The following is a 12,685-nucleotide window of genomic DNA, read 5'->3' as shown; positions in this document are numbered from 1 at the left end:
TTGCAGAAGTGGTCCAAAGGCAAAGTCCGTGACAAGTTGAACAACCACGTTTTGTTTGACAAGCCGACATACGAGAAGCTGTACAAAGAAGTGCCCCAGTACAAGCTCATTACTCCCGCTGTCGTATCTGAGAGGCTGAAGGTTTGAGGATCCCTTGCGAGGAGAGCACTCATTGAGCTCAGGGAAAAAGTAACAAACTCATTTGCACCTAAGATTTATAGACTTGATCCTCATCGAAATCGGTTCACAAATGTTGGAGTGATCGTGGAAGGTACATGCAAAAAAAAACAGTTGAGTTGAGAACTCCTCATTTTGTTGATAAAAACTTTAGGTAAATGTAAAGTAGGTATGGCTAATACAAAGTATAGTTCTTTTTTAATTTAAGTTGTAGTTTAACTTCACTTATAAAATATCTTCAATTTTTTTGTAATAACAGGAAAACTAAACGAGGTTCAGCATCTATGAAAAATTTTGTAGCCTACTTTTTATGATGGATCATTTTCTCTGGACAATCCATGACAGTAGCAACTGATATATTGAGTCTGATCCCTATCATGCTAAATAATGATTGGCTATGTGTTGTCTGTTTATAAATAATATTATTTTGTTCCAGGATTAATTAAGCAGGTAGTACAGCACCACAGACAGGTCATCTACACCCGCGCAACCAAGGGAGATGACCCAGTAGCATAAACTAATGTATAAGTAATTAAAAAAATCACAAAACTTGTTTCAGTTTTTTAAATTGGAATACACAATTTACATAGATTTTCAACCTCATACAAAGAGATTTTTTTGACAAGTTAGATAGAAAATTAAGATCAATTAAAAATTTTATCGACCAGGGATCCTGTGCTTACTATCCTCAAAGTCGGCAAAGACAAATTTTGCTACTGGGTATACATCGCGAACCCTCTCCTTAATATTCAAACAGTGTTCATTATTAGCCGTCTCAACCACCACATTCGCCTGTAAAAAGAATAGCTTCAGTCATGGTAACTCGTCAGATCCACCCCATAGCCTATATCATTCTTATGCGTAGGCTACACCGTGACCGAAGCTAAGCTAACTTTGCTCACGTAGTTGCATGCAACCAATTTTGTAGCTAAGCTAAGAATGACGTGATACACACATGGATATGTGAGAGAGAGAAGGGTGGTATTGTGTCTGTCAGGGTGGCTGGACATCGTCGTGGTGAATGTTCACCGATCCCACGGCGCCGACTCAACCGGCGAAAGGGAAACCCGGGGGGGTTTTAGTGGGGTATGCCCTCCAGTCTGAAGGGAGAGTCCCAACATAACCCCTGAGTCTCCCTGGGCTCAGGGGTATCCATAAAGATTTCCCCCCGTCAAAAAAAAGGGTGGCTGGACCTAACGAGGTATAAAAAATTAAACTGCTCATTATTTACTACCTATTTTCTACTATTTAGTACATTACCTTAACGCTAACGGAAATATTAAAGAAATAAAGCAGCCAGCCATTCTGCGGTCATCTGATGATGTTTTTCATGGTTCTAGCAGTACATAACTTACTTTTTTTATATAACTATTTACTATCTAAGTTCTACCTAAACTTTTTTTATACTTTTTTTTCACTATTTTATGAAGCTGCTTTAAAAAGTTATTTAAAAAAATATGCCTTTGCAAAAGTTATCTTCTAAAAAGACGGCTTATCTTCTCCGTGTAAGTGCTAATCACATTTTTGCAGGCGCTTAGAATATTCCAAGCAAATTATTTCCGATAGCGCTAAGGTAGAAAATATGTCAATAAAGGTACTAAATAGGTAGTAAATGAGCAGTTTGATTTATATATCTCGTTTGGTGCAGCCATCCTGACGGACACACAACATTTTACATAGCTTAGCAAGATCGTCGGGTTACTTTAGTTAGGTTAGCTTAGTTCGCGGTGTGAACCGAAGTAGGAATAGATGCTTCTGCTGAATAGACACTTACCTATTGCAGCACTCTTTCTACCGTAAATTTAGTACAAAATGTATCGTCCGCTTAATTCATAAGCCTTGTAACGCCTAAGATGAACTTTTGAATGTAGACACAAAAAACAGAATTACTAGAAATAATTTTATGACTACCTATGTCTATCTTTATTTTATTGTAACCAAAAAAAGATCTGTTGCCCGATATTGCGCTTGAAGAATAAAAAAGGAATTTCTTCCAAAACTGAAGTTACGAAGTTTTGAAATTGATGTATCGCGGCGTCACTAACTGCCTCAACACTCAACGTTATGTCTCAAGAAGCAGATGGATGTAGATATCATAAGTATCACTAATGCGGTGCCTTATCGTTTTACCAAGAAAGTCTATCGTTATTTTTTGCCATATTTTACCCCACAGAATAAGACAACACTCATCAGACACCAATTTTATTCCTGTCACCTTTTTTTTACGGGGGAAATTTTTATAGATACCCCTGAGCCCAGGGAGACTCAGGGGTTCTGTTGGGACTCTCCCTCCAGACTGGAGGGCCTACCCCATTAAAACCCCCCCGGGTTTACCTCCCGTCGGTTGAGTCGGCGCCGTGGGGCCGGTGCACGTTCACCACGACGCCCCGCCCGGCCGCCCTGGTTTGCGCCAGGGCTCCCGCGCCAACAGAGGGGCAGGTCAGTTGTCCCTCCGACCCGACCCCCAGACGAGCGAGGCCGTGCAATGCAGGCTCCGGAGTCTCTATCCAGAGCCCGCTGGCCTCACTAGGGGATCAGGCAAGAAGCGAACTGCCTTCGCCTTTTCCCCGTACGTCTACGCCGAAGCGGGTGCGCGTCTGCCGCGTACTCGCGCACCCGCTCCGCGACCTTTTGCGACATAACCTCTCCGCAAAAGGAGGCCACCGCCTCCCAGGACTCCTCGCTACGGAGCATGGCGGCAACCACGCCCGACATGGACCCCAGCGGAGGACCACCCCACCAACAGACGGCCGGTAGCCGCCACGCGGAGCGGCGGAGGCGGCGGGGCCGCCCCAGAAGGGGCGGTAGCAGCCTTCCGCGGGGGGGCCTTCTTCTTGGCCTTCTTGGGCCGCGGGCCGGCAGGCGCGCTTCGCACCGGGGAGGGCCTGAGGTGAGCTCGAGGGCCGCTGCGGTGGGAGGCATCCTGGGGGCGACGGCAGTAGCGGCGGCCGCAATGGCGGCTGAGCGAGTCTTGGCCATAGGGCGCTGCGCCTGAGGCAGGAAATCTGCGCTTGGCCTGGGGGTTGAGCTGTTTGCCGCCTCTCTCCTTCTATCGACCGCCAGAGGCGGCCTCAAGATTGGCTCCGGTGGGAGGCGTTTCTCTATCTCACCTAGGCGAACGTTTATCATTTCACCCAGGGAGACTAGGAGGTTCCTCTTTAGGTCCTCGACTATTTCCTCCAGATCCTGTGGAATGGCAGAGGGTCGGCACGAGACACAGATCCTGCGGGGCTTTATCCTCTCCGAAAAGGCCGTTCGGAGAGCCGCCACCTCAGCTCTCAGTGCAGCTAGCTCCCTCTTCATCCGCTTGTTATCTGCCATGAGGCGGCGGGTTTCCTCGTCCGCAGAGGTTGCCTGGAGGGAGTCCATGGCCATCGTGATGTTATCGGAGGCTTTCTTGATCTCGCTCCAGATGGTCTCCTTCAGGTTTTTACTTTTGGCGGCCTCTATCAGGATCTTATCTCCCGCCCAGGCAAGCCTGATGAGTGAGTCTTTGTCAGGCTGCTCCGCTGATAGGGTCCTGGAGCTCTTCAGTAGTAATTTATTTTACCCATGGAATAAATAATCTTTGACTTTGACTTTGACTTCTCGCGCACCCTATGCTCGGCTATTCCTGTCACCTGCCTATTCATAGTTTATGACACCCTAATAAAACGTGTACAATGCCTTCACTTCACTCACCCAAGTAGCCCCAACGTCGCCATGCAGCCACGTATGATCAGTGATTAAATTCTTGACCACGCCATTCTCTTCAGAAATAAGTTTCGCCAACTCCTCAAGCCCTGAACGATGATCATGTACGGGCACTGAGAATCTCAACAGACGACCCATCGCTCCAAGGCCCCTGTGTATCGTGCGCGCTAAGCGGCCAGACTCGATGTTTCCGCCACTTACGATGCAGACTGTACTGTAAACAAATACAAAATTACACTCACTCCTGTTACGTGATTTTCATCACCCATCTCCACTCTCCTTGTCTACTTTTGTATCCGTTTGTTACAGATAGTCGTTTAGTTAGATGAAATAAAGCGACGGTCATTAAAGACAGTCCACCAAGAGACCGCTTCTGCATATCTCCTGATTTTAGTCATCATCATCATCAACCCATTTATACATCCCACTGCTGGGCACGGGTTTATGCTCACGCGAGGGTTTCACGTCCCAATGCGGCTTGGATGGAGACTTCACACGTTTTCCGAGGGTTGTGAACCTTCTTCAACGTACAAGGTTTCATTACGATTTCAAATTCCGCACATAAATTCCGAAAAATTCAGAGGTGCCCTGGAATTTGTAGCGTTCTACCTAATTGACGGTAAGTTACTCGAATTTACCGTTTTCCCTTCAATTCTGGCACAAGACCTTGCATCACAGCTGCGATTGCGCAGACTCCAGCGCCATCTGCAACCAGCCGCTCGCTCTCGAGCATGCTTATGATCGCCTTTGCTACGTATGACTCTTCTACTACTAACTGTAACGATCAAAATATAACAAAGTAGTTCTGCCCTCGGAACGAAAAAGGGCACAACTATCCTACAAAGTACGCATAGTTGTGCCTTTTTTCGTTACGAGGGCAGAGTTGTTTTTGATCAGTTCTACTTCTATCTTTTACTTTACATTACTAACGCGTGTATTGCACCAAGCACAACGTTTATATTACATAAACAACATTTATTATGTCCACATTTTTTATCAGTGTCATAGCAAACAGAATTGTGTCCTTTGTTTTCGCCTAATGTTTGACAACAGGAGTTCAAGGGGGAGTTAGTGATTCTAATTTCTAGAGAGAAGGTCAAAGCAATCAAATTAACAATTTGATAAGTTGACACTTTGTACCTATAGCTTATAACTATGGCTATGGCAGAGTGTATTATTAAATTAAAGCACTTGACTGGCGTCATACCATTCGATCCAATCTGCCTTTGATATTATTAAAAGCATTGTTTCCGATTATCGACACACTGAGCCCCTCTGCCAGGTTATGCACCACCGGCACAGAGACAGGCCTTCCTGCTTGCAGCGCTTTCATCATTTTGGGCATTTTAGCGCACTCCACACCCTGTTACAAAGTATTTAAACTTTTAAAGCCGGGTACTCATTAGTGAGCTGTAACTGTGACGTTGACAGGTACACTAACGAGGTTATGAGTGAGAAAGACTGAAGTGAATTTTGTTTTTACACATTTTTAAGATATTAAAAAATGTTTATTAATAATAAAAAAATTGGTTTTTATATAATCTGTAATGGCGTCTCAGTTACCTTCAGAGTTTACTATCACCGTTTTACCGGTTTAAGCTGCTGTATTCACCGTTGTAGACCCTTCGGTTTTAAAACTATGGTATTGACGCGCTATTGTTCGTTTTTAGAAGTACACCAGCAGTTAGTATTTTCTTTTAAGAGTCCAAGGTTGTAAGCAGTGTTTGATATTCTATTATATGGCTAAACAACTCCGTATAAGAACCGAACTCCACTTAATGCAACTGATTTCGCCGAAGTTCTTAAATCCTATCCACCAGCAAAATAGCTTTCTTCAAACGTAAGTACAGTAAATTTCTGATGTAACTTATATAGCGCGTACTTACAAGAAAATTTTGTTAGGTATAGCTACTAAAAATTGAATGTAGATGCTTACATAAACAAGAGTCGAGCACTTAAGTTTTTTGCAGGCTATGAGCACTCCCGCCAGCAAGCCACCCCCGGCTACTGGCACGATCACAGCGTCAGCTTCGGGAAGCTGCGTTATTATCTCCAAGCCCACTGTACCCATGCCCGCCATCACCAATGGGTTGTCGGAACTACAAAGTATGGCAATGTTATGTCTCGCCGATTTATGTCCAGTAGACTTAGATAACGCATCACCCTGATCTAACCGAGTCCCGACCTATTTATTTATCTTCTATAGTTCGCACCAATGGCTTCGTACTCATCTAATCCGGGTAAAACAGGCATATAACTAAGTACTTGCAATAGTCCATAATAAAAGACGTCATGTACAGAATTGGTTACACTTTGTATACGATAAACTGTTATCGTATATATAAATATTAGTAAGTAAATGGTATTATTATTATTATTAATACACAGATCGAACAAACGGAAATACAAATTTCGTCGATCCGACTGGACTCGAACCATTGTCTAATGCCTCACCGTAGCTACCGTGGATAAGATAATAGTCCCAAAATTGTAATAAGTAAGACAAAGGTGTACTTAATTAGTATCTGCTTGCTACCAAAGTGCACTTTCTTGGCGTAAGCGTAAGCGTCCTCATACGAGTTACCGTACAACACAACGTCGGCGCCGAACTCCGAGCAATGCTGCGCGTATGCAGGGGGTGTGCGTTCGGGGAGAACTACTGTTACCTGGAGTAAAAGACAGCAAATTCAGAGACCTAAATGCGTAAAGCATTCCACCTAAAGAATTTAAAACCGAAAGTAAGTTTGAATTTACTACCTATAATAGTTGGGTAGGTATATCGATTACAGAGTAGGTAGGTGCCTATGTAAATTGCTACCTTATAGATCATAGGTTCCCAAACTTTTCTCACCGGCTCACCGCCCTCATAGGCGTGACAAAAAAATTTCAACGCCCACAACGAAAAACAATTGAAAACACGTATTTTTTATATTCACTTTGGGAAACTTTGTTAACCGAGGTTAACGCTGAAAAGCATCGATCAATTTATTATGGAAGTTTGTATATAGTTTTGTGTGTGTGCTATGTGCATTTTGCATTGCTACCTCACGTTGAACCTAATGGTTAGATGTATGCTGCCCTCGTAACGAAAAAAGGCACAACTATGCGTAGGGAGACTGGTAGTTCCCGGGGTAAGGTGTTCTCACGGCAATAACTTTACAAGTAAAATATGTAGCAATACATGTGAAGCGCGTCGTTAAAGCGTCAGGTGAAGCGTCTTGCCGGCAGCCATTTCAGTAACTCCGGCGATGACGTGTGGCTATGTGCGTGGAGCTGTCAAAATACATACACATAAGTGTAAGTCAATGCACATAAGTAAATCTTTTCTTGTTTAAATTTTTTGGACTATCTTTGTTTATTATGGGCCGATTCACACGTAACTTTTCTAAATTGTACTGATATTATAAGGAATCTTATTATTTGAGTAATTTTTTTATTGATTCTGTTACTTTGCCGGTATGTCAGTCTTGGTATAAAAACGTAATTTGCTATAAGTATAATAAAGTAAGTAAAGTATAAATATATAAGGGCTATAACTTCCTCTCTCGAGGGGCTGGTTGTTCCTAGGAACAACTTTCCCCAATGGACCTGCAATCATACTTAAAATTTTTATGACCATTTTTCTTTGTTTTAAGGATGCCAAACTAAAAACAGGCTCATGTGAAATATTTAGACAAGATGATAGAGTTACTTATGTGTGTCTCAACTGTGTTTCAGATGAAGAAATGAGCGATGAATAATATTAGGTACTGATGAATAAGAATGTGGTTATTTTTTTTTTAAGTTTGGTGTCCATAATATAAACATTACATACGTACAATTATAAAATAGGTGATTTTATTTAAGAAAATCTTTGTTATTCTGTCATAATCTAGGCGGAACAATTTGTCTCAAAGGCGGAACAACGCGCCCCAATGCGGGCCTGAATGTTCCGCTCCGAAATTTGTCAAAAATTTGCCTCTATGAAAAAGACTATTGAGATATTAGTAGAAGTGACTTTACTATTACAAAAAGCGATAAACATTTGTTCAACATTTCCACATGTTGAAAATCAAATCCTTCATTTTCAGTATAAAACTGCAAGTTATTTGAAAATCGGAACGTTCACCCTCCTCTCCCCTACTTTACACAGCCGTTGTGCCTTTTTTCGTTCCGAGGGCAGTATGATAAAACGGGACCAAATCTGTCCTCCTTTTCGTAATAAACTTATCGACTTTCTTAGCGAAATGTGTTATTGACATATCTGTGATCAGCAATGGTCGGAAAAAGGTCGAAAAAAATACACGTATATAGATAGTTATAATGCAAAAACACGGCATAACAGTCCATAAATTCGAACTACCAGCAGAAATGTCGTATTTTAAATGTTCACACTAGATTATATTTATACATTAAAAAAAGCTGTTTTACTTTTAAACACGACTAAAGAGTGCCATTTTTAACGGCCTTACCCATGTACGGCGATTTATTTTCATAAGTAGAATAAAGAGAGATGTTCCTTTCCGAAAATCCAGAATTCGAAAGAAGTAATCGATTAACATTTTTTTAACAACTCTGTCGCTCCTTGTATAGCTACAAGATCTTGTATTAAATAAAATATTTTTAGGGCGCGATCACAACGACTATCATGCCAACTAAAATGCCTAAAACTCCCCTCGTAAATAAATTGTTAATAATTTTTTTTCTTAAGTTCTACTAGCATATTTCCGCCTTTCCGTCAATATGCGGGGCTCGATGCGGTATCTAAAGCTAAGGAGGGGCGGGGCGGAGAGAGACCATTTACGTTACTTATTTATTCTCTGTTTCGGTAAAAGGTCGGTTATCCACTGCATTTCTTACATGGCGCCATTAGAATTTAGACTTCCTAGGTGAAAACTCCTATCTTACGACGCAGTAATTGGTAAATATTTGGTGGTTTTAACAACTCTATGTTGCTTCTTGTAGCTATATCTATATATGTAGAACACCTTTTTCCGACCGCGAAACGCGATCTACAACCCCTGTAATCAGTTTTTTTATATCTTTCTTGTTTAGTTACAGTTATGTTGCTAAGCAAAATCAGCGTATTGACATTTTGACGAGTAAAGTGTTTACCGAAATGCATTTAGTTATGACAAGGAGTGCAGAAATTACCTTCCTACTGAAAATAACTAGTCAGAAAGTATACTGAATAAATCTCTACGTAATAGATAATATGATTAATAAATCGAAATAGGGCTTCTCTACAGGATACTTTATTGATGACCTAATCATTGACCACAATTAGCTTTACTTAGTTAGTTGTGACCCGAATTAGGATCATCATAAACATTGTTGTATTTGCTATTATTTGCGCTTAGTAATACAAAGGCGTTTACCGGCACCCCCAACAACCCGCCATGGTAAGCAGCACTTATCGCCATATTGCCGCTAGAAGGCACGATTACACCGCATTCAAAGACATCGTTTGGAGTTGTTACAAACAAGTTTCGTATACCACGTTCCGCACAACTGAATCAAGGCAAAATATAAGTAGCTTTTCATAAAAACGCATAACTACGAGTACTTCCGAATACCGTTGCACTTACCTGCCTGTGTACTGCAAGTTCTCACATTTTAAATAAATATTATAGTCCATGAACTTGCTGAGTTTCGATTCCTAAAATTTCAAATGTATACAATTTTCTTTATAAGATACAAACAACCTCGCAGTACCTCGCTATACCACTAAGATCATAAACAACAACTTTTATTCCAAGATTTTTTTTACAAAAATAAAAATATTCAAATAAATTGCTCTAAACGATGATAACTCTGTAGCGTGTAGCAAAACGCTGTAGCGTGTGTGGGGGACGCTTACACGTTTGAACTTACTAAATTCAGATCTAACAAGTGTCAACATAAATTTAAAAGTTTATTTTTGGTAAATATATCATGTTTTGTTAAAAGTCATGGAACAAAAGGTGTGGTTTCTGATGTAAGTAATATATGTATGTTTTAAAGCACTGCCAGGTTATTAGTATTTTAGAATTAGCCCTGTATATTGTATAACAAGTACAAGTTCAAGAGCACGTCAAGTTTAACTTTATTTAAATTCAACTTTATGACGCTCAAGCATGATATGTTTTTGAGCTTTTGACTTTACTACTAATTTTTTATACAAAGTAAACCTTACGCAGAGCGGCGTGTGTATAACACCGTTTTCTATTGCCTCCGCGGCTTGCTTGATGTCCTTATAGTTTAATTGATATGTAGAATTATCATTATCATGATCCTAAAGAAGTAAATTTTGTATTAGGTAAGATGATTTTTGAGTAGAAAATATTTGTATCTTAATACTAAGCGATTGCAAAAAATGTGAATCGGTTATTGGGATTCAGTACTAACCATGGTAAAAAACTAGGAATTCACTGAAATTTTGATGTTGCCTAAAAATTTTGCGACAGAAACAAAAAACTTGTAATTAAATTTAATTAAATTTTTAAAATTATATGTTGTAAATAAATTTTCAATAATAAATGTTTGATGTTTTAATCATTTCTAAATAAGAGTCAAAGAGAATAGAAATACCAGTGACAATTTCAAAAAGTAGCACAAACAATGTAAACATGAGCAAAAATGGTTTCTCTATGTGAGAATCTTGACATTTTTGTCTCGAACCCTCGAGGTAATCGTGAGGTAGGCCAACACAATTAAGCAATACTAATCTGGGAAGCCTATACTTTCCATACAAAATACTAATAATTTTTGATCCTGAAAAGGTGGCGTCATTATAGTCATATAAGTAATAAATGATATCAATTAAAGTTCATGTAAATACCTACCATAACACGCTGGCATAAGGGCGCCTGCAAATAAATAAAAAATTAGACACTTGTAGAAGCGCTGCAGTGGAGCGTCTGTGGCGCTGCACAGTATGTTTTTTGACCTGAAAAACAGACATGCCTTTTTAATCGTCTATTCGGTAGAGAAAGTGATCCTGAAACCATGAGTAGAACTCCCGTGTGTCAATTTTGTACATTAATGAAGATATCTTTTTAAATATTTTTTGTTTTTTCTAAATTTGACAATAACTACAAATAAATATTTCTAATAAATGAATCAAGAAAATAGTGTTTTCCGTGTTTTTGGTTTTTTATTTTTTTATAACTTTATTCTAGGTATATGGAAATTTTTCTAATTACTAATAACAACCATACTAATGACTACAAAAAGACCAGAACCCAATCTCTCAGGATATGGGAGTTATGCACTTCTAAAGTTTTTTCTGATAATTTTGATTTTAGGGTTGTCAATCATCACTTTTTTTATTGATTATGATTTCTCATAAATTTATTTTAAAAATGCATTTTTAATGTAGGCTTACGTGAATTTAAATAAAAATCTGTTAGAATTTTGAGACTTAAAAATGGTATGTAATATATTGTATACATCTTATTTTTCATATATACATGTAGTATATTTTTTTAACGGGGACAGGAGGGGGCAATCCACAGATATATATCTAGATAGACGCCGCAAGTGTACGTACTTCGCCTGCCCAATGTAAGTGAAATACACTTAGTTGCTGTTGCTACACTTCAGAACGCGCTCGACCGATATCTCAGATAAACATCAATCGAAAACGCAAAATACAATTATTTTGATGTTGTATGAATTTCGAGAAAATAAATATGCAACCGAGTTTATGCCTCATGATTTGTAATACATTGCGGCTTTTATTTGGTGCAATATATTTGTGATCCTTTGTGACGCCATGAACATTGAACGAACGTACTTTTGTATAATGGATTCAGTTTCGTTTTTTGGCCAAAATTAACTGTTGACTACGATTTTTCAAAAAAATGCACTATGGGTAGCCTTTTCGAGGTATTTGGGGATGCTCAATACGAATATGGCACTTATTTCTAAATCCAAGATGGCGAGCATGACTTTTCAAATAATGGCAAGTTGGGTATCGTTTCCGAGGTATTTGGGGGTGCTCATTACGAATATGGCACTTATGTCTAAATTCAAGATGGCGAGAACGACTTTTCAAATAATGGCAAGTTGGGTATCGTTTTCGAGGTATTTCATTACGAATATTGTACTTATTTCTAAATCCAAGATGGCGAGCACGGCTTACCAAATAATGACAAGTTGGGTATAGTTTTCGAGGAATTTGGGGGGTGTTCACCACGAATATAGCATTTAAGAAATAAAAGCTTAGAAAAAGCCCAAGATGGCGGACACGACTGTTCAAATAAAAGCAATATCGGGTATCGTTTTAGCTGTTATCGGGGTTGATGATTATGAATTATTGATTCAATCCTTTATTGACTTGATACAATACCTAAACAAAATAGCTAATTAAATGCCAATGAAAATGATACTCATATTGGTTTTATTTGAATAGTCGTATCAATCATCTTGGATTTAGAAATAAATGCTAAATTCCTAATGAGCATCCCCAAGTACCTCGAAAACGATACCCAACTTGCCATTATTTGAAAAATCATGCCCGCCATCTTGGATTTAGAAATAAGTACAATATTCGTAATGAGCACCCCGAAATACCTCGAAAACGATACCCAACTTGCCATTATTTGAAAAGTCGTTCTCGCCATTTTGAATTTAGACATAAGTGCCATATTTGTAATGAGCACCCGCAAATACCTCGGAAACGATACCCAACTTGCCATTATTTGAAAAGTCATGCTCGCCATCTTGGATTTGGAAATAAGTGCCATATTCGTATTGAGCATCCCCAAATACCTCGAAAAGGATACCCATAGTGCATTTTTTTTTAAAATCGTGTCCGCCATCTTGGATGTAGAAATAAGTGCTATATTAGTAA

The 12,685-nt window shown here is 39.5% G+C and overlaps 2 protein-coding genes across 4 annotated transcripts; one reads left to right on the top strand and one right to left on the bottom strand.

Annotated features, from left to right (window-relative positions):
* Positions 1-6: 6 nt before the first annotated feature.
* LOC113226308 (40S ribosomal protein S25) lies at positions 7-693 on the top strand (the record flags this gene model as incomplete). Its single annotated transcript, XM_026458889.1, is given in 2 exon segments — positions 7-188; positions 612-693. Coding segments are annotated over 2 exon segments (264 nt in total), but the record flags the coding sequence as incomplete, so codon positions are not given.
* An 82-nt stretch (positions 694-775) lies between these two features.
* LOC113226297 (L-threonine ammonia-lyase-like) lies at positions 776-10,683 on the bottom strand. 3 transcript variants are annotated; one of them, XM_026458874.1, is made up of 10 exons: positions 10,674-10,683; positions 10,025-10,123; positions 9,438-9,508; positions 9,228-9,360; positions 6,385-6,536; positions 5,807-5,969; positions 5,078-5,233; positions 4,509-4,645; positions 3,859-4,084; positions 776-969 (listed from the first exon to the last, which is right to left on the bottom strand). In XM_026458874.1, exons 1-10 carry the CDS (start codon positions 10,674-10,676, stop codon positions 835-837), a joined length of 1,275 nt encoding a protein of 424 aa, XP_026314659.1. In that variant the 5' UTR covers positions 10,677-10,683; the 3' UTR covers positions 776-834. The 3 variants fall into 3 exon arrangements, 2 of the variants coding, with proteins under 2 accessions (XP_026314659.1, XP_026314658.1); XM_026458873.1 differs by lacking the exon at positions 10,674-10,683 and adding an exon at positions 10,237-10,257; XR_003310085.1 differs by lacking the exon at positions 10,674-10,683 and adding an exon at positions 10,237-10,257 and having other exon boundaries at positions 839-969; positions 3,859-4,079.
* Between the last annotated feature and the right edge of the window lie 2,002 nt (positions 10,684-12,685).

This window comes from Hyposmocoma kahamanoa, unplaced genomic scaffold (genome assembly GCF_003589595.1).
Source record: "Hyposmocoma kahamanoa isolate Upper Pololo Valley unplaced genomic scaffold, ASM358959v1 187, whole genome shotgun sequence".
NCBI lineage: Eukaryota > Metazoa > Arthropoda > Insecta > Lepidoptera > Cosmopterigidae > Hyposmocoma > Hyposmocoma kahamanoa.
This window is presented reverse-complemented; position numbering and strand designations above follow the sequence as displayed.